This window comes from Nyctereutes procyonoides, unplaced genomic scaffold (genome assembly GCF_905146905.1).
Source record: "Nyctereutes procyonoides isolate TBG_1078 unplaced genomic scaffold, NYPRO_anot_genome, whole genome shotgun sequence".
Taxonomy (NCBI): Eukaryota; Metazoa; Chordata; class Mammalia; order Carnivora; family Canidae; genus Nyctereutes; species Nyctereutes procyonoides.
The window spans coordinates 70,085,114-70,107,222 of record NW_026575146.1 but is presented as its reverse complement, the minus strand read 5'-3'; the positions used below and the strand labels follow the sequence as shown (position 1 = coordinate 70,107,222).

The 22,109-nt window shown below is 43.5% G+C and overlaps 1 protein-coding gene across 4 annotated transcripts; it reads left to right on the top strand.

Annotated features, from left to right (window-relative positions):
• The first annotated feature begins 7,600 nt into the window (after window positions 1-7,600).
• Window positions 7,601-21,672, top strand: ZNF331 (zinc finger protein 331). Of its 4 annotated transcripts, none has more exons than XM_055310380.1 (7): window positions 7,601-7,785; window positions 8,684-8,749; window positions 9,839-9,952; window positions 10,600-10,699; window positions 16,187-16,234; window positions 17,459-17,585; window positions 19,855-21,672. In XM_055310380.1, exons 5-7 carry the CDS (start codon window positions 16,226-16,228, stop codon window positions 21,171-21,173), a joined length of 1,455 nt encoding a protein of 484 aa, XP_055166355.1. In that variant the 5' UTR covers window positions 7,601-7,785; window positions 8,684-8,749; window positions 9,839-9,952; window positions 10,600-10,699; window positions 16,187-16,225; the 3' UTR covers window positions 21,174-21,672. The 4 variants fall into 4 exon arrangements, with proteins under 4 accessions (XP_055166355.1, XP_055166354.1, XP_055166356.1 ...); XM_055310379.1 differs by having other exon boundaries at window positions 11,584-16,234; XM_055310381.1 differs by having other exon boundaries at window positions 9,839-9,965; window positions 10,600-16,234.
• The last annotated feature ends 437 nt before the right edge of the window (window positions 21,673-22,109 follow it).

Here is a 22,109-nt window from a genome sequence, read left to right as displayed (position 1 = left end):
AGCTTCCGGGAGGCCGACCCTTGAAGACAGCAAAGGCTGCCTCCAAAGTGCCAGAAATACTCCCAGGCTTATGAGGAGAATGTGGCGGCCAGGTGGGTGGGTGAGCTGTGCAGGTAGGCGATGGAAGCCAAAGCGATGGTGTGTGTGAGTCAGTCATGGGGGACTTGCTGGCCCGGGGGGTTTCAGTTCCCCTCAGGGGATGCTTTGCCCGTCAGATCTTCACCTGAGCCGAGAGTCCAGCTGGAAAGAAGAACCCAACCAGAAAGTTTGGGGTCAAAATGGAGGTAGCGGAAGTCCTCTTCCAGTGGTGTGTGCCCCACTGGAAAGGATGTTCCCCATCCCTGTATCTTCAGATTTCATTTAAATTTGATTCCAAATTTGTTGGGGTTTTTTTTTTCTTTAATCCCCAGTGTTTTTCCTTTGAATTGTATTGTACAGATGAGATCTCGGTGATCTTTTAATAATTACATATTGAAGATATTCTTTAGTATATGGTAAATAATTTTACAGTATTTTTTAAAAGATTTTATTTATTTATTTGAGAGAGAGAGAACACAAGCAGAATGAGGAGCAAAGGGAGAAGCAGACTTCCCACCAAGCAGGAAACCCCTCCCCAGGCACTATCCAGAGACTCCTGGATCAGCACCTGAGCTAAAGTCAGACTTAACCGACTGAGCCAGCCAGGCACTCCTAAAATATTTTATTGTGTATTTGCTAAGCATATTGGAGCCCTAGGGCTGCTATGACAAAATACAACAAATAGGGTGGCATTAAAACAACAGAAACGTATCAACTCTCAAGTCCTGAGTGTGGAGGGTGTCGGCAGGGCCATGGTCCCTCTGAAACCTGGAGGGAAGAATCCTTCCTTGCTTCTAGTTTCTGGTGTCTGTGAGCAGTGTTTGACTTCCCTGGGTTGTGGTGCATCATTCCAATCTTTCCTCTTCACAAGATGCGTGTCTCTTTGTATGGAGTTCTTTATACAGGGACACCTGTCATATTGAATTAGAGGCCTTCTCTACCCCAGGATAACCTTATCTTAACGAATTACATCAGTAATGATCCTACTTCAGTAAGATCACACTGGGGTATAGGAGGTTAGGACTTAACCACATCTTCTTTGGAAGAGGGCACAATTCAACTCCTGAAAGTAAGGATGTTGATGATCTATCTTTTATATTAACCATCAAAAATTAATTTAACCAGATCACCTAATATCCAGCAGCCTTTTAAAAAAATTATTTATTCATGAGAGAGACAGAGAGAGGCAGAGATATAGGCAGAGGAAGAAGCAGGCTCCCTGTGGGGAACCTGATGCTGGAGTCAATTCCAGGACCCCAGGATTACACCCTGAACCGAAAGTCCTCAACACCCTTTTTTTCTTCCCTTATGTTCTGTTAAATACGTTTTTCAGTTTTTTGTTTTTTTTTATTTTTTTTATTTTTTTTTTTTATTTACGATAGTCATACAGAGAGAGAGAAAGAGGCAGAGACACAGGCAGAGGGAGAAGCAGGCTCCATGCACCGGGAGCCCGACGTGGGATTCGATCCCGGGTCTCCAGGATCGCGCCCTGGGCCAAAGGCAGGCGCCAAACCGCTGCGCCACCCAGGGATCCCCGTTTTTCATTTTTTAATCGTACCTTTATTATGTCCCCCATAAAATTTTATGGCTTCTTGAGGCTCCTGTGTGGCTCCATTGGTTGAGCATCTAGACTCTTGGTTTATGCTTGGGTTGTGATCTCTGGGTCATGAGATCAAGCCCTACCTCCAGCTCTGCACTCTGCACTCAATGCAGAGTCAGCTTGGGATTCTTTCTCCTCTCTCTCTGCTCCTCCCCACACTCACATGCTCTTTTTAAATAAATAAATCTTTAAAAAAAAAAAAAACCTAATGGCTTTCTCGCACAAATCTAGAAACGCCTCATAAGAAGGGGTCACAGTATATTTGCTGATGGGAATGCAAGCTGTTTGATTTTTTTGTTTGTATTATTTTTTAATTACTGCTAGTAAAGAAGAAAGACTGATGTCACTATGTTCGAGATTTGCTCTGTGTTCTTGTAGGGGCCCAGGGCAGGCTTCCCCAAAATGTGCCACTTTGGCATAAAGATTGTTTCCAGCTAAAAGTAATAAAAACCCAACAAATGTGGGAACGGCACACTGCCTCCCCCATAACTGCCTCAATATACATTGGAAAGGAGAGCCAGCAACAGGAAGACCAGTTATTAATGGAGGCGCCTCATCTGCATAATAGAACAATATATTTCTCCAAACTGCTCCTTTCACCTTGCCAGTGAGTTTTCTCCCCTACTCCCTTCCTTAGCTAGCTCATGTAAGCTTCATGGTGCTTTGTTGTCTTTGGACTTTCATGTCTGTGTGGATTCCCCAGACAAGACCTGTTAATCTGTCTCATGTCAATTTGAATCTAAGTCCAGCTAGAAGGATCACAAGACAGAGGAAAGTTTTCCTCCCTGATGTTCTCAATTCTTTTATTAGTCTAACAGAATAGATCCTCTGCTGTTTCACATATGAAATCACATCGTCCGTGAAAAATAACAGTTCTAACCTGCCTTCCTTGTCTTGGTTCCACCTTTATCCGTTTCCTCAGTCCTGGCTCAGGCATCCTGTGCAGTGGGAGTGGGGAGAGCCCTGACTGGGCCTCTAATCTCAGCCTCACTTTCATGAAAATGCTGCCAGTGCTGACTGTTATGTTTGTTGAAAGTTTCTTTTTTTTTTTTTTTTAAGATTTTATTTGTTAATTCATGAGAGACACAGAGAGAGGCAGAGACATAGGCAGAGGGGGAAGCAGGCTCCATGCACTGGGAGCCCGATATGGGATTCGATCCCGGGTCTCCAGGATCGCGCCCTGAGCCAAAGGCAGGCGCCAAACTGCTGCGCCACCCAGGGATCCCTGTTGAAAGTTTCTTGCTGAAAAATAAATTTTTTTAGGGATCCCTGGGTGGCGCAGCGGTTTAGCACCTGCCTTTGGCCCAGGGCGCGATCCTGGAGACCCGGGATCGAATCCCACGTCGGGCTCCCGGTGCATGGAGCCTGCTTCTCCCTCTGCCTATGTCTCTGCCTCTCTCTCTCTCTCTCTCTGTGGGACTATCATAAATAAATAAAAATTAAAAAAATAAAAATAAATTTTTTAAATGTCATATTTGGCATGATTTAACTATCAAATATCTTACTGAATGACCTACAGTGCTCAAATATGTTTTGTTTAAATCTGTTATTTTGTTGTATCACCTTAATCAGTGTTCGAATATGGAATCCTTTTTTCATTAATGGACTAAAGTGAATTTGGCTAATATTAATTGCTAAGTGGTTAAATTTAAATGACTAAAGTCATATTTATATCTTATGCATTTAAAGGAGATTCAAGGGATCCCTGGGTGGCGCAGCGGTTTGGCGCCTGCCTTTGGCCCAGGGCGCGATCCTGGAGACCCGGGATCGAATCCCATGTCGGGTTCCCGGTGCATGGAGCCTGCTTCTCCCTCTGCCTGTGTCTCTGCCTCTCTCTCTCTCTGTGTGTGACTATCATAAATAAAAAATAAAAAAATAAAAACTTTAAAGGAGATTCAAGTTAGAATTTTCTTTTTCCATTTTGTTCCTTTTTAAAAAAAGATTTATTTTAAAGAAAGAACAAGTGCCCAGGTGTGGGTGCAGAGGGAGAGAGAGGAAGCCGACTCCCTGCTGTATCCCAGAAACCTGAGGTCATGACTTGAACCTACACAAAGAGCTGGAGGCTTAACAGACTGAGCCACCTAGGTGTCCCTCATTTTGTTGTTTTTTTTAATAGCCTAATATAATATGAGCAAATTAATTTTTCTTCCTTAAAAGAGTTTATATCACATTGGAACTATATCTGGCTTAAAATAAATAAAATCCTACTAGATTCAAAGACCTCCAATGCCTTTTAATCTGTATGTTGAAATTGGTTCTTCAGATTATGTTTTAGTCAGGATTTGCAACATAATCTGGAAAGTAATCCACTTCCCTTAAAAATACAGATTTTTAAAAGAGATTTTATTTATTTATTCATGAGAAACACAGAGAGGCAGAGACCTAGGCAGAGGGAGAAGCAGGCTCCCTGCAGGGGGCCTGATGCGGGACTCCATCCCAGGACCTAAGCCAAAGGCAGACGTTCAACCACTGAGCCACCCAAGCATCCCCATAAATATGGATGTTTTTAAAAATAGAAGGTGCTTAACTATTTTATATTCTGAGCAGAAATGCATTAGGCCTCCAGTTTCTCCACACCTACACAACGTTTTCACTCTTTTGTAGTCATTGTAACAGGTGTAATACTGCATTATAGTTTTGATTTTCATTTTCCTAATGCCAGTGAGCGTATTCTTATTTGCTTATGAGCCATTCATGTATCTTTGGTGATGTGTCTATTCAAGTCTTTTTCCCATTTCTTTTTTAATTGAGTTGATTTATTTATGAGTTATAAAAGTTCTTTGCATATTGTTCACTTGGGGATGTCTTCATTTTGCCCTAATTTTTTACTGATAGTTCTGCTGGATATACCATTCCTTTTGACTTTTTAAAAAATTTTTTCAGCACTTAGAATATTTTCTTCCACTATCTTCATTTGTTTACTATTACTGATGAAGTGCCAGTCATAGTCCCATTGTGTGGGACTAGTCCCTTCAGTGTGATGAGTCTTCTCTCACTGCTTCAGGATTTTTTTGTCTTTTGTTTTCAACACTTTAACTATGATTTGTCTCTTACAATGTCTGGACTTTGAATTGTAGTTGGAAATGATCTTATTTTCATATTATGGACATATTTTTATACTGTTTATAACTTATTTTTCTTTAATTATTTAAATTTAATTTAGTTAACATATAATGTATTATTAGTCTCAGGGGCAGAATTTAGTGATTCATCAGTTGCATATAACATCTAGTGCTCATTCCATCAAGTGCCCTCCTTAATGCCTATCACCCAGTTACCCTATCCCCCATACACCTCTCCTCCAGCAATGCTGTTTGTTTCCTAGAGTTATGGTTTGCCTTTCTTTCTGTTTTTGTCATATTTTATTTTTCCTTCCCTCTGCTATGTTCATGTTTTGTTTCTTAAATTCCATATACGAGTGCAATCATAAGGTATTTGATTTCCTCTGACTTATTTGGCTTAGCATAATCCCCTCTGGTTCCATCCACATCATTGCAAATGGCAAGATTTCATTCCTTTTGATGGCTGAGTAACACTCCATTGTGTGTGTGTGTGTGTGTGTGTATCTTTATCCATTCATCTGTCGATGGACATCTGGACTCTTTCCATATTTTGGCTATTGTGAATATTGCTGCTATAAACATTGGGGTCGGGACGCCTGGGTGGTTCAGTGGTTGAACACCTGCCTTTGGCCCAGGGTGTGATTCTGGAGTACCGGGATCGAGTCCCACATCAGGCTCCCCGCATGGAGCCTGCTTCTCCATCTGCCTATGTCTCTGCCTTCTCTCTCTGTGTGTGTCTCTCATGAATAATAAATAAATTAAATATTTTAAAAATAATAAAAATAAACATTGGGGTACACGTGTCCCTCCAAACTCACTATTTTCGTATCTTTTGGATAAATACCTAGTAGTGCAATTGCTGGTTTGTAGGGTAGTCCTATTTTTAACTTTCTGAGGACTTACTTTTTTTAACCTTTATATATCTGATCCATTTGTACTTTTATTCTGATACATAGTTTGAGATAGTGAAGGAATCTCCAAATAACTACCCTGCCCTTCCAACAGCATTTTTAAATAGTTCATTACTGATGAAACAGTGTAGTATCTTGACTTTACCCATTCTTTTGTGTGTGTGTGGTTTTTTTAACGATTTATTTATTAGAGAGCATTGGGGGGGGGTGCAGAAGTAGAGTGACAGACTCCCCACTGAGCGCAGAGCCTGACACAGAACTCAGTCCCAGGACTCAGGATCATGACCTGAGTCTAAGTCAGCCACTTAATTGACTGAGCCACCCAGGCACCCCATTGACTTTACCCATTCTAAGGACAAAAGGTATTACAGAGAACAATTCAGATTTCTTTAGTTATATCATGGATGTAACTATCAACAACTATCAACATTGTTACTTCAAAAGTATTTCCTTTATATTGTAGGTAACAGGAAATAATCATGTTATAAAGTTGGTGATGTGAGAAACAAAGGCAGATGAAAAATTATTAACTTTCCCTACTACCTGCAGCCCATTGACAAATCCTTGAAACAGGCAGAGTGACCTTCCTCTAAGAACTCAGCTGCCTTGATCTCAGCTGCCTTAACTTTGCTAAGGGCAAAAGGCAATCTTAGCCCAACCTCCAGGATCCTGTAAGTCTAACATATAAAAATTCCTTTAGAGACTTCCTTTATCTCTACTCCCCAAGATACATGTTGGCAAGCATCCCCCAAGCGTATGACCCACCAATACACATCTGAAGGATCTCATGACTCAGGTTTTATTGGACAGCCATAAATTACCTTTTCCCATCAATAGCTAGCTCCCTCAAGAAAAGTCGTTAGCAACTTAAACCATCCCAACTTGAAAGTATATAATGGGCCACTCCTCATGACCCCTCTGCAGCTCTTTCTGTCCCTGTGTCCTGACCCTGTGCTTTAATAAAACCACCTTTTTGCACCAAAGACATCTCAAGAATTCTTTCTTGGCCATTGACTTCAAAACCTAACGTCTTTTCCTACATCATTTGGGATTTAACAAATTAAGAGAACAATGCTATAGGTTCAATTTGATATGAAAATATTTGAATAGGAACATAAGAATTCTCCCACTTCTGTTCAGGGAAAATACCTAAAAGCAGTGTCAGCCCAAGAGTATGGAGTTTGTGTTCTCCGATGTCATTTCCAAACATCAGGAGAAGTGGTTGATTCTGCATCTGAGGTAGAAGTGGTGAAAAATAAAGTGAACCGACAAGAAAAAGCCAAAAGTAACCGATCATCATTCAAGGTAGTTTTTAGAACGACTGATTACTCTAGAAAGTGTTTTTTTCTTTAGAGATTATATTTTATTTATTATGAGAGGCACACAGAGAGAGAGGGGCAGAGACACAGAGGGAGAAGTAGGCTCTATGCAGGGAGCCCAACGTGGGACTCGATACCGATACCGGGTCTCCAGGATCACGCTCCGGGCTGAAGGCGGTGCTAAACCGCTGGGCCACCGGGACTGCCCTAGAAAGTGTTAAAGAGACAAACCTGCCGCCTTTACAAGAGATCAATCCTGGAGTGGAAACATAGCCCCACTTTATAAGGGAAAGCCTTAAGTTATAGAAATAGCCTAGTTAATGGATGTACAAGGAATGTCAGAATTAGAAAAAAAATGGCTTTTGTTTTTAATAAAATGATCCGAGGGAAAAGTCGCAATCACGCTAAAATCAACCACTTAGCAGTGAGTAACATCACAGATGACTACCACCCTTATGTAAGGGACCCAAATGCATGTTGGGAACGGGTCCCCCCTCCCGTCCCTGCGCGTTTGCTCTGAACTACATTTCCCAGGAGTCTGTGAGCACAGCTCCTTGGAGACCGTGTACTGTTGTACGCTGGGAAAGTGGACCACCGCGCCCCCAGCTCCTTGTATTCCCGAGCTGCTGGACTACATTACCCAGAGGCGCCGTGCACCGCCCCCTCCGCGGAGTCGGAGCGCAGCGAGGCGCCTGCCGGGAGACGCTTACTGCGCCGAGGATTGTCTGGGTTCAGCATCCCGCGGCCCTGGTCCCGAGTTGATTTAGTGCCTTGTGCCGCCTCCCGACATCCGGCGGGTCGTGGGGCCCCGAGCGGTGAGTGGCCGGCCTCCCGAGAGGGAATCCGCGCGCGCTCTGGTCGGTGGAGGGCGGCCGGGAGGGTGCTCCGCGCGAGGAGGCCCGACGCGGAGTCCGGGCCCGCGGCCGCGGAGAGAAGTACGGGGCTACGGGGCTACGCGGGGGTGTCGGGGCCCGGGGACCCCGGGGAGGGGGCAGGCCCCGGCTCGGTGACTGTGACGCACTTTGGGGAGCGTGTGGGGGCGGGGCGGCACGGCCGGCGGAGACTGCGCGGCGGTGGGAGGGGCTCATGCGCCGCCGCGGGGGTGACGGAGGGCGGGATGGGGGCACCGGGTCCGGGAGCACCCTGCGGTCTGAGGTCGCGGCTGCTTTCTCCGGCCTCGCGGGCCAGCGCAGGGCCAGTGGCCGGGAGGGAGGGCAGGGCAGGGCCCGACCCCGCAGAGAAATTAGCCAGCAGGAGGGGCGCAGTCACAACCCCGAGGTGACCGGTTCAGGACCAGAAGCGCCCTTCTTCCGCGCTGATTTCAGGACCCCACTTCTTGCAGCCTAGTCCTCTAGAAGCGTTGAGAGATACTCAGATCCCAGTCGCCTCCCCACCCCCTTATTTCTGATTGGTTTTCTGTTTTTCTTCTTATCTTTTTAAAAGATTTTATTTATTTGATACAGAAAGCGCGGGCAAGCCGGGGGAGGGGCAGGAGAGGGAGAAGCAGGCCCCGCAAAGAGCAGGGCGCCGAGTATGGGGCTCTCTCCCAGGACCCTGGGATTATGACCTCAGCTGAAGGCAGATGCTTGACCGACTGAGCTATCCAGGCGCCCCTCCTATTGGTTTTTGTTAGGTGTGTGGGCCTGGAGGGTATTCTCTGCTCCAACTTATGCTCCAGAAAGGCCCTAGTGTGTCCTTCTTTCTTTCCCCCAGGCCAGCCATCCTCCAGAACCAGCATCCTGAGGAGGAAGACAACTTGTGACACATCTTAAAGTCAAGGTTCAGATGAGTTACCTCTTTGTTGAGTAAATGTGTTTCTAGGACTTCAGAATATTTGCTTTTCTTGGCCCGAAACGTTCTTCCAAACAGTGACTAATTCTTTCCTGAGAAGTGTGATGGGGATGTGCAGGTGTATGCACAGAGCACAGAACAGAAGAATGCGGTGGGGAGGTTCTTGTTGTGCTTTATTTTAGCCTGCGATTTAGTCAGGAGGATACTCATTCTAAGGTGGAATCAAACACCAGGAATCCTCAATCTTTCCCACAGGCCTGACTCGCAGATTGCAATGAGAACAGAGGTCTTAATGTTTTTGCCAGTCAGTGACCAAGTAAGCAGCTTGGTGATGCCTTTAAATGTGGGGTTTGAGGGGGCGCCTGGCTGGCCCAGTCCCCAGAGTGTGCAACTCTTAGTAAACGTGCTTCCGGAGTGAGCAACTCTTGATCCCAGGGTCATGAGTTCAGCCCCACCTTGGCCGTGGAGCCTACTTCAAATTAAAAAAAAAAAAAATTCAAAGAAATTGAGCCATTTTAACAAATAAATGAAACGGGGTTTGAGCAAAGATCTTTGTCAGAGGCAGGGTTGGTTTGTTTGTTTTTTCAGTGATCAGTAAATAGAAATTTGTTGTATTATCCGGGTCTTGTGGGAAGTCTGACAGCTTCATTCTGCTTCACTTGTATCTGTATGAACCACATAGTTTGATGTTGAGTGTGAATTCTGGAACTAGAGCAGGATTTGGCAAACTTTCTCTCTAAAAGGTCATGTACTGAACAGTTCCTTTGTGGGCCACATATGGTTCCATATTCTTCTTCTTTAATAGATCTTGATCATTTTTAGAATGATTTTAGATTTGTAGAAAAAATTGCAGTTAGTACGGAGAAGTCACAGACACCCCACACCCACAGTCCCCTATTGTTAACAACTTACATTTAGTATGGATGTCTCCTATTTTTACCTATTGTTAACAACTTACCATTAGTACAGGACATTATTTACAACTGGTGAACTGATATTGATAAGCTATTGTTAACTGAAATCCATGCTTTATTCAGATTTCCATAGTTTTTACATAACGTTCTTCATGTGTTCCAGGATGCCATCCCGGAGATCACATTACATTTCATTGTCATGTGTCCTTATGCTCCTCTTGGCTGTGACAGTTTCTCAGACTTGCCTTGTTTCTGATGACCTTGACGGTTTTAAGAGGTACAGGTATTTGGTAGGATGCCCCTTTCTTGGAACCTGATGCTTTTCTTGTGATTGGACTGGGTTTATGGTTTGGGGGGTGGAAGAGTGCTACTTTCATCATGTCATGGCAAGAACATAAACGGTCAGCATGATATATGATTGCTGAGTGTGATCATCTGGCTGAGGTAGTTTGTCACTTTTCTCTACTGTGATGTTACTCCTGTTTTTCAAAGACCATGTCTCCCCAAGTGACAACTGCATGTTCCAGAAGCCCTGTCACACTAGAGCCTAGTCACTGAGCCTTGGTGGTCACATCTTTCTTCTCACTTACTCATTGGCTTATAAGGATCCCTGCAAAATACACTGGCCCACCTGGCATAATGCAGGCTGCCTCCCTGTCTTGAGGTCAGCTGACGAGCGACCCCAAGTCCACCTGCAGCCTACCTCTCCTTTTCCATGTAATGTAATGTATTCACAAGCTCCAGAGTTAGGATATGGACACATTTGGGAGACAGTTATCCTGCCTGCCACAGGCCTATCCATCCACAGTTCCCCTGTTGTCTGCAATATACCCACTCCTCCATAACTGTGGAATTGTTCATTGTTGAATTTTTTAAAATTTGTGACTATCGTAAATTATATTTCTTATCATGGATTTAATACAGGCCTGCTACAAAAGGTTCAGTTTCCTAAGGAGCCCATAAAGAAGAAATTTGAAATTACCCATAGCTGTATCATCCAGAGATAATTGCTGTCAATATTTTGGTATGTATGTTTCCAGCACCCACCCCCATACATATGTATGTGGTTTTGACTCCAGAGCATTGGATCCTGCTAATTGACACACAATTAAGCCAAACACTGTTCAAATCTTAGTTTATAGAGGAATCTACCTCAGCTATGGGTGACATTATACCTGTTGCATGTGGAGAAGAGAGATGTGTGCCAGTGATCCTCATCTTACTTTTAAAAAGTCTCTCACATATTTACACCTTAAAAGATTAGAAAGACATCATTTGAAACTAATCCCATGAACAAATTATCAGTAAAGACAGACTTTTAAAATCCGACTTCCCAGGATTTTTTTCTTTCACAGAACATGACAATAATCCCTGACTTACTACAAATATGAGCTGTACTAGAACATTTCTTCGGGCAGATAAGATACACGAGAAAAACGTAAGACAACAGTAGTTTAAAACAATCACGTTACAGAGGTACCTGGTTGGCTCAGTCAGTGGAGCCAACTCTTGATCTCAGAGTCGGGGCTTTGAACCCCATATTGGGTATAGTGATTGCTTTTTTAAAAAATGAAAGTTTTTGGGGCACCTGGGTGGCTCAGTGGTTGAGCATCTGCCTTCAACTCAGGTCATGATTCCAGGGTCCTGGGATTGAGTCCTGCATTAGGCTCCCCACAGGGAGCCTGCTTCTCCCTCTGCCTGTGACTCTGCCTCTCTCTCTGTGTGTCTCATGAATAAATAAATAAAATCTTTTTAAAAAAATGAAACTGTTCACAGAAATCTTCCATATCATATGGAATACAAGATCTGGCCACTTGCTAGTGTTCTCAATTTGACATCGTTTGTTTTATTTTACTTTATTTTATCTTATTTTATTTTTATTTTATTTTATTATTTTATTTATGACAGAGTGTGCAAGCAGGGAGGAGAGGCAGAGGAAGAGGGAGACAGAATCTTAAACAGACTCTACACCCAGTATGGAGCCTGACACGGGGTTCAGTCTTGCAACCCTGAGATCATGACCTGAGCCAAAGTCAAGAGTCCGGCATGTAACCAGCTGAGCCACCTAAGCACCTGTCAGTGTACATTCTTTGGACTGGAATTGCCATGTAGAATCACGTCTGTTGGGATCCCTGGGTGGCGCAGCGGTTTAGCACCTGCCTTTGGCCCAGGGCGTGATCCTGGAGACCCGGGATCGAATCCCACGTCGGGCTCCCGGTGTATGGAGCCTGCTTCTCCCTCTGCCTGTGTCTCTGCCTCTCTCTCTCTCTCTCTCTCTCTCACTGTGTGCCTATCATAAATAAATAAAACAAACAAACAAAAAAAAAAATCACGTCTGTTCCTCTCTGCTGGTGGAGAGGGAACATTTCCTCCTTACATGTCTTAGACTCTTTTTTTTTTTGCTAATGTTAATTTAAGAGAATTTCATTTTTAAGAGGCTCTGAAAGTTTTTAGTGTGGATTATATAGATAGCAGGTGTGAAGTACATGTTTTAGCATAAGAAAGGAAAAACAGACTTGAGTTTCTTTTATAAAAACAGATTAAGGGTGGTTGTTGTGTTGTTCTTTTTTTTGTTTTTTAAGATTTTATTTATTCATGAGAGACCCAGAGAGAGAGGCAGAGACTTAGGCAGAGGGAGACACAGGCTCCCTGCAGGGAGCCCAGTGTAGGACTTGATCCCAAAACACTGGGATCATAACCCAAGTGGAAGGCAGATGTTCAACTACTGAGCCACCCAGGTGCCCCCACATTAAGACTTGTATAATGTTATCGTTTCCTTTCATAACAGCTAACTTGTCTTAAATAACTTAATATTACTGTGTTTTATTCAAATTATCTTTCTAATAGTTGATTCAGTCTTACCTGGCAGGTACTGTTTCTACCCCAGTCTTACCTGTGGGGAACAGACAGTGTGAGGTTAGTAACAGAGTTCAGATTCACATCCTGAAAGTCAAACCACAGAGCCTTATTCTTGCTTTCACCAAGACCTCTCATCCCAAATTACACCTACATTATTAAATGTATAGTAATACCTTCTTCACTTAGTAATTCAGCATAAACTTCTTTCTCAAATAGTATAAATCAATATCATTATTAGCGTATTAGATGCCACTGTAGCAGACCATAATTTATTTATCTTTGCCACAGGTATTTCTATGCTTTCTTTTCATTTTTTAAAATGATTCTCTGGAAAATCTGAATAAACTTAATGGATTATATCAGTATCAATGTCCTGGTGGTTATATTGTACTATAGATTTGTGATGTGTTACCGTTGGGGTCAGCTGGGTAAAGGGTCCATGGGATCCCTCTGTGTTCTTTCTTACAACTGCAGGTGAATTTACTATTATCTCAAAAATTGTTTTTTAACTGTCCCAATTTTTAAAAATCCCTTGAACATTCTCATATATTTGTGCACTTCTGTACCTGTTTCCTTGGGATAAGTTCCAAAAAGTGGAATTTTGCATCAATACGGTGCTTTTATTAAGTACCTACAATATGATACAAGTATTGGGAACAACAAACGACTAAAAGGACATTGTTACCCGTACATTGTTTATGTCTCAGCTGGAAAGGGAAACTGAGTGGAGCTCAAGGCAGCCTGTGGTCAAGGCCAGTGGAGACTTCTAGGTGATATGCCGTGAGGGGTGCTGAGAAGGGGGCCACTGTTGTCAGGTCACGACCAGATAATTGTGAACACATGGGCTCTGTGTGAAGTAAAATGGAATTTGTTTCCTAAGTTTTGTATCTTAAGTGTTTTCTCTGATGATATTGATGCAAAGTGAAGACTAACAGGGTCAGGTGGTTTAGCATTCCACAGGACACCATGGCTGGAAGGATAGCTCGGAAGTCACATTCATCCTCCCACCAAGACAGCCATCAGTACTACAGGACATCCCTTGGAATCTTAGTCATTAGTCTTAGTCCAGTTGGCCCTCACATATGTGGATATAGGTAGGAGTCAGAGAGTTGGTTTAGGTATATTAGGAAGCAAAAGGAAAGAAAAGTTGTACATAAAATAATGCGAAGGTATCTCAAGACTTTTAAAGTTTCTCTTTGAGAGTCTATCATTTAATGAGTTTGAAAGAAATAAACACACATACATATATATGTCAAGCCAATGCCTGGCTTTTGTTATACCCCTAGTGAGGTATACTTGAAGAAAACCAAAGTCAGAGAGTGTGTCAGAGGCAAGGTTCTGTGATTCTCTGTGTGTACTCAGGATTTGACGAGTAGTCCTGTTCAAGGCCAGGATTTATTACAGCAAAATGATACACAGCACAATCAGAGGGGCAGGTGCATGGGATGGACGACATGGGGAAGAAATGAGGCACACACTTCCAGAGCACTCTCATGGTGCAGTCACATAGGACATGCTTGATTCCTCCGTCAGTGAGTTATAGCAAGATACATGACGCTTTTTCCACCAGGGAAGCCCATCTGAGCCAAGGAAGCCAGGGTTTTTATCACAGGTCAGTCACAGAGGCACCCTCTCTCTGCCATATACCAAAATTCCAGGCTCCCAGAGGAAAGTAAGGATTCAGTATAAACCACATCATTGATACTGTTTCAAAGCAGTGAGCCACTCTTGTCAGGGAACACTGGGGACCCCCTGGACGTTCTGGAAATCCAGCCAAAGGCCAGTCTCGCCGTTTCACACCTGCTTTGTTTACTCTTGCTGCACAAAGGATTTATAACTTCCCAGGCTTTTTCTTTCTGTTTCTCTGTTTCTATTTTATATCTTTTTTTTTTCTGTTGATGTTGTGTGTGTGTGTCTTCTCTGTGTATGATATATATAAGCATCGTGTGTGTGTGTGTGTGTGTGTACATGCTCATATATAGAATTTTACAAGTGTATTGTTGTATCCTAGTTTCTTTGCTGACCATGTATCTGAAGTGTTATTCATGTCTTGTAAGGAATTCTTCCAACTTAATGTTTCACAATCATTTACTCTTTTGCATCAGTACTCTGCATGTATTGCTGCAGTGAGCTTTTATGGACGTAGGGTGCTGAATGTTACCTGGGCCTTTCCTTCTCCACCCTGTCCATCTGCCATGCTTGACCAACCTCACCCTACAAGCCAGGAGAGGTTCAGGTTTGCATGGTACACCCCCTCTTCATCCTGGATGGTGTGGTTGGAGGGAGCAGGATGTTGCTCCGAGTAAGACCATGCACCCTAAATGAACCCCATCTCAGGTCCAGATCACAATGTCCCTGCCCAGAGTTAGCCAGACTGGGAGGTTTGGGGGCACAGTATGCACATGAGATCATCCTCAGTTCTGACACCACATTCAAGGTCAAGACTTTTCCAAAGCCACCCTCAAGCTAGAAGGATTCCTAGAACTCACCAAGAGCTGTTTTTCTCGCAGTTCCAGGTAATTACAGGGAAAGGATGCAGATTAACATCAACCAGGGAAACAAGCACATAGGCTGAAGTCTAGGAGTATCCCCAACATGGAGATTCCAGTTCGTCTGTCCCTGAAGTTAGGACTGGATGCTCTTATCAGCATTGACATAGGACAATATGCATAGACTGTCGCCAAACAGGGAAGCTCACCAAAGTTTTGAGGCCCAGAGTTTTCAGTGGGGCTTCAGCACATAGGCACAGCTGATTAAATGATTGATCATCCAGACATGACTGACCTGTTGTCTACATGTTAATCTCAGTACCCAGGTCAGTTGATACCCCATGACCCAGAGCACCTATCCCAAATCACCTGATTGGTCTTGGTGTAGCCAGTTCCCACCCTAAGACTGGTTGGGAATGGCTAACTGCACCCAAAACAAAGACATTCCTATCAGGTATGATGTCAATTACCCTTTGGAAGTTGAGGACAAAAAAAAGATCTTATCAATTGCAACAAGAAGGATGCACCTAGAGAATTATGCTAAATGAAAGAAGAGAAAGATAAATACCATATGACTTCACTGATAGTGGAATCTAATAAAGCATATGAACAAACAAAAACAAACCCATAAATACAGAGAACAGATGAACATAATTGCCAGAGGGGAGGGGGAAAAATAGGTGAAGGGGAACAGGAGGCTCAGGCTTCCAGTTATGGAGTCACAGGGAGGAAAGGCACAGCATAGGGATCATAGTCCCGTGGTACTGGTAGTATCATGTGACAGATGGCAGCTACACCTTTGGTGCACACAGCGGTGAACCTACTTTAAAAAAATTTTTTTAAGTTGTGTTGAGAAACAACAGCTGAAAGTAGGTCTGATTTCAAGGCAAAAACAAAAACTCTTCTCTGTGTGTGCAGCTGGGTTTCTTAGGGCTTCAGGGAGAACTCTTCCCTTTTGTCCAGACTCTTCATACTCCCCGATGCATCACATTGATGTGTGTGTATTGGGGGGAGGAAACGGCCAACGGGTGGGGGATTGGAAACAAAATGAAAGAGTAGGAAACTTGTATTAAATCACTTGGGGACCAAGATGCACTTATTGTAATGCCTCTTTTTTTCTCATATATCTCTGGCTTCTCTGGATTTTGTGTCTTTGGTAAAAGAAACCTCAAGAGGACTGATCAGTTCTTGATTCTAAAACTATGGCGCACGTAAGTATATATTTCTCTTTCCTTAAAATATGATATTTAGGTCCTGTGGCTGTTTTTATGAATTACCCTGAAGCCTCCTGCCCAACTGAGGCCCATGTAATTACCCACTGCCCAGTTCTTCCTGTTCTGGCAAATGATGATGCCATGCAGCCCCATTCCCACCTATGTGCCTAATGCCCACTTCACTGAGCTAGTGATTCAGTGTCTCCTGTGTACACACCCTCCCATCAGGAGTAATGCTGGAGCAGTGGGGAGGACAGCCACTTGAGAGAAATCCTTGAGTCACATTTGTCTTTTAATAAGTAGGAGATGGTGATCCCATTTGACCACACACAAAAACTAACCCCCCCCCCCATTCTCCATGAATGTTTTTTCCAGGCAGAGGAGGCAATGTTCGTGTTGGTTGGTCTCCATGTCAGTGGTGGTTAGAGCTGGAGCTCCATGAGGCTTTGGGAATAGATAAGGCTGTGGTCATAGCCTGAGGACTGAGAGGCCATGATGCTACCAGGGGACCCAAAGGGTGCATGTTGTTGTCAAACAGACCCACCATCCCTCACTGGTGCATCCACATTGTCAGACACCTAAATCCTAAATCAGCAGAGAAAAGGCAGGGGTGGTGGGTAGTAATGGGGAAGAAGGTCACAGTGTACAAAAGTCCCAGGTGATCACACACCCTCAGAATTGGGGAAAACCTTGGATACTTTGGGTGTACAACTTTAAGTCACCGTTACAATGGAATAAGAAGATGCTTTTGTCATTACGTAGGAAGACTGCCTGAAACCTGGGCAAAATGATGAACTTGAGGTTTGAGAACATTCAGACACATAAACCCTAGTTTCAAAGATAAAAGATCTCACTTCACATTTCAGAAACTAAACCCTGGGCATTGTCCTTGCCTTGATGGAGAGAGTGCAACAGGCGTCCACTTTGCCGAGCTGTTATGAGGCAGGCCCATGGCAGGCCCTGTGCTTGTGAACAGGAGGAACCCCGGGATTGTGTCAAACATCCTGACGGCTTGGGATTAACAAGCATTGCACAGGATGTGGGGTTTCTGTGCAGCAGCGAGACTCTTTAAGAACATTAGGAGCTCTGCTCAGTCACAGTCCCCACGGCGCCCTACCCACCTCACAGGCCTGTAGTCTGTTCCTGTGTCCAGTCCCACCCACAGCAGAGCCCTTTCTGTGCTGTCCATCTCCTCAAGGATGTATGGGTTTGTGTTCTCAGGGTTTGGTGACATTCTCAGATGTAGCCATTGACTTCTCTCAAGAGGAGTGGGCGTGCCTGGACTCCAGGCAGAGGGACCTGTACTGGGACGTGATGTTGGAGAACTACAGTAACCTGGTCTCCCTGGGTGAGTTGCCTGCCCCCGGGAATGTCAGCACCCTCTACCAGGAATGCCAGGACTGACTTCCAGGAAACAAGTTGAATTTTTTCTTCCTCTAGTAAACCAGCCACATGTTTGATATAGAACAGCAGTCACATAAAACCAAACAAGCATTATACATTTGTTGCTCATTGTACCTGAAGTGAGGTTGAAAGTTTTAATTCCTGATTTCTGAGTTACTTTAGATGACCATGTCTTTTAAATGTCTCAGGCTATGTCTTATTCTTCTGTTAGAGAAATAACCGTCATAACAGTAAAGGCTAGTGTTGTGCTCACCCTATACCAGCATTGGCTATGTGTAAATACACTTCACCTTGCCACACGTTTATGAGGTAGGCACAATTGCTGTGTCTAATTTGTGGGTGAGTATACTCAGGCACAGAGTGACTTGGTTGGACAGGGGAGGCAGAAGCAAGAATCCACACTGTCACTACCCTCTTGTACTTGCCTCTACAGATAAGGTGCTCAGAAGTTTAAAATAAGACCCTTCCTGTCTTGTTGCCTGTTATTTAATCCTTTTTCTTTTCTGAAATTTTATCCTTTTGAGTTTCAGCCTGTAATAAATTTGACTAAGTTTCCATCAAGGAATTTTTGAGCATGTAATTATTTTTTCTTAAGTTCTACATCATGTGGCTTTTTTTTTTCTTTCTGAAAGCAGGACCTCTCGTTTCTTTTTTTTTTTTTTTAAGATTTTATTTATTCATGAGAGACACAGAGAAAGAAAGGCAGAGACACGGGCAGAGGGAGAAGCAGGCTCCATGCAGGAAGCCCGATGTGGGACTCAATCCTGGGACTCCAGGATCACGCCCTGGGCCGAAGGCAGGCACTAAACCGCTGAGCCATCCAAGGATCCCAGGACCTCTCATTTCTATAAGTCAGAAGTGATTTGCTACTTTGGGGAGGAAGGGAAAGAGCCTTGATGGCTGAGAGGAAGGACAGGTGCAGAGGAGAGTGACAGCCAGTCTGGCTGGAACAAGCCATCAGTGAAGCAAGCAGCCAGGCAAGGCAGGGAGCAGGTGCACCTGAGGTGTTTGGAAAGCTCCCTAACAAACCTCCATGGCCTCTGGGGAAGAAGTCACCACCATGAACTTGATCTTCACCCCATTCCCCTCCTACCGGTTTTCTTCTGTTTTTGCTCCTGCTTCACATGTTGCTGATGCTCCTGGTCCATGGACCACGCCTTGAGTAGCAGGGATGTAGACGTGATCCCATGCTCTTTGTAGCTCCTGCAAGTTGGTTGATATCCTAGCTTTGAGTACTTTTCTTTTCCTTTTATCTAATATTTGCTAATACTTCTTCCCGGGTGCTGTCAACGTTCTAACATCCTAAGACTTTATCCCATTATGGCTCTTTTTGTGCTGTTAGCACTCACTGACACTCAGTGCATAGATCCACTTCAGTGGATATTCACTATGGTGATCTATCATTGCTTTTTTGTTACTGTACTAATTCATTACAGAGAAACTGTGCTCCATCTGCTAGTTGGTTATGTAGTAATTTTTCATAGTGGATAAAAAGGTTTTTAAAGGAAAAATTATTCTTATAATCAAGGGCTAGTTGGCTAGCATGCTCCACAGCTGATCGTTTAACACTTTCTAGCATCATTATGAACTCATGAATTTAAGCATAGTCTGGGTTTTGCAGCCTCTTGGTGTTAGCATCCCCATTGATGGTCAGATCCCACCTAAATATTCCCTTACAGGCATTTACCATGTATGTTACAGTTAATCCTTCACATTGTCCTTTTTATTTCCTTTGATGGTGGGTCTTTTTATCCAGAATCACTTTTCATTATATGATTGACATTATTTCAGAATGTTATTTTTATACCCAGCTAACCAACTATATATTCTTGTCTTTCACATTAGTTCTATATTTGATATTCCTGGGTTTTCCAGGTATGTCATCACATCATCTGCAAAATGTACTCTTTTTTTCATCTTTATTTATGAGTTTTGCCCCTCCGATTTCTTTCTGCTTAATTGTGTCAGCTGATAGGAAATTGTGGGGCTAATAGGCAGTTCCTTCTTATCTAACTTTAGCAGGAACATCCCCAGTGTTTCCTCATTAAGTATTGTGGTGCCAGAAGTGGACCATACTTTTAATGAGAGCCCTAAGTGATTCATGTTTATTCTCCTGGAGAAGTTTTATTTCCATCAGAGAAGTTTCTGGTTTGTGGTTAGCTTTGTGGTTTAATTTCCCTTAAAAGGAAAACAAAATGTTATTTTTTTTCCAGATTTGGAGTCACCCTGTGGGACCAAGAGTTTACCTACAGAAAAGGGCATTTATGAAATAAATTTATCCAAATGGAACTCAAATGGAAAAAGTAAATCCCTTGGCCTTGACTGGATGTGTGAAGGTGAGTTTGAAGGACCACAGGGCCCTCGAGAGAGCTGTTTCAATCAAATGATAATCAACTATGAAAAAACGCCCACTTGTAGAGAAAATACCTCTGTTAGACCACATCAGAGACTTCATACTAGGGAGAATTCCTATGAATGTAAGGAATGTGGGAAGGCCTTTAGTCGTGGCTATCAACTCACTCAGCATCAGAAAATTCACACGGGTGAGAAACCCTACGAATGTAAGGAGTGTAAAAAGGCCTTTCGTTGGGGTAATCAACTCACTCAGCATCAGAAAATCCACACTGGTGAGAAACCCTATGAATGTAAGGACTGTGGGAAGGCCTTTCGATGGGGTTCAAGCCTCGTCATTCATAAGAGAATCCATACGGGTGAGAAACCCTATGAATGTAAGGACTGCGGGAAGGCCTTTAGACGTGGTGACGAGCTCACTCAGCATCAGAGATTTCACACTGGGGAGAAAGACTATGAATGCAAAGACTGTGGCAAGACCTTTAGCCGTGTATATAAACTAATTCAGCACAAGAGAATTCATAGTGGTGAGAAACCCTACGAATGTAAGGACTGTGGGAAGGCCTTTATCTGTGGCTCGAGCCTTGTTCAGCATAAGAGAATTCATACTGGTGAGAAGCCCTATGAATGCCAGGAATGTGGGAAGGCCTTTACTCGAGTCAATTATCTCACTCAGCATCAGAAAATCCACACTGGTGAGAAACCTCATGAATGTAAGGAGTGTGGGAAGGCCTTTCGCTGGGGTTCGAGCCTTGTTAAACATGAGAGAATTCATACTGGTGAGAAGCCATATAAGTGCACAGAATGTGGGAAGGCCTTTAATTGTGGCTACCACCTCACCCAGCATGAGAGAATCCACACGGGTGAAACGCCTTACAAATGTAAGGAGTGTGGGAAGGCCTTCATCTATGGGTCAAGCCTCGTTAAACATGAGAGGATTCATACAGGAGAGAAACCCTATGAATGTAAAGAGTGTGGGAAGGCCTTTAGTCATGGCCATCAACTTACACAACATCAAAAAATTCACACTGGTGAGAAATCCTTCGAGTGTAAGGAATGTGGGAAGGCATGTAACCATGTGAACCATCTTAGAGAACATCAGAGAGTTCACACTGCTGAAAAACCTTTTGAACAAAAAGAAGGTGCAGAAGCTTCTATACAACGTTCATTCCTGCCATAGCACAAGGAAAATCCATGATACAATTTAACATAAGAAAGCTTTCACTGGTCACTCTTCCGCTTATAGCATCTCAGAATAGTCATGCTCGAGGCAAATTTAGAGAATAGAGAAATCACTTTTTCTTAGTGATCACACACACACAGTGTAGAATTTTTTTCCTGAATTGGCTTAATGAGTGCATAGAAGCTTCCTACCGTTTGAGCTTTGTCTCACTTCAGATTTGTTCTAAGGAATAACTCTGTTAATGCAACGTATGTGGGAAAGCCTCCTGCTGTGGTACACACCCTCCCTGTTACCATCACCATCCCACCTCTTTACTCCTGTGACACACTGGGAAAATGACTTGTTACCCCTATGTGTTATGTGTGAAATGGGGACAATCACACCTACCTAATACTGCTGTTGTGCTGAGTTTGGTACATGTAAACTCTCTGAAGGTGTATCTGGAACATTGTGTAAGTTCAATAAATACTAGCTGTTGTTGTTCTTACCATCATTACTATTAGCCTTGTTCTCCATGAGTTCCTACAGGAACACCCCCTGTGGTTACAAAGAGTTTAGAAAAGATGGTCAAACTTGTAGAAGAAAATATAGATTACCGTCACAGCCTCAGGTGGGTGGGCAGTTTCTTAGGACACAGAAGAGCTAAACAACAAATAAAAAGTTTGTATGTTGGACTTGATTAAAAGTCCAAAGTTCTGTTCATCAAGTGATGCCATAAATATGAAAGAAGTAGGAAGCAGACAGGGAGGAGTAATAGTTACCCTCCACACACCTGATAAAGTACTCACATAGAAAACAAACAGAGGGCAGCCTGGGTGGCTCAGTGGTTTAGTGCTGTATTTAGCCCAAGGTGTGATCCTGGAGACCAAGGATCGATTGAGTCCCATGTCGGGCTCCTTGCATGGAGCCTGCTTCTCCCTCTAACTGTGTCTC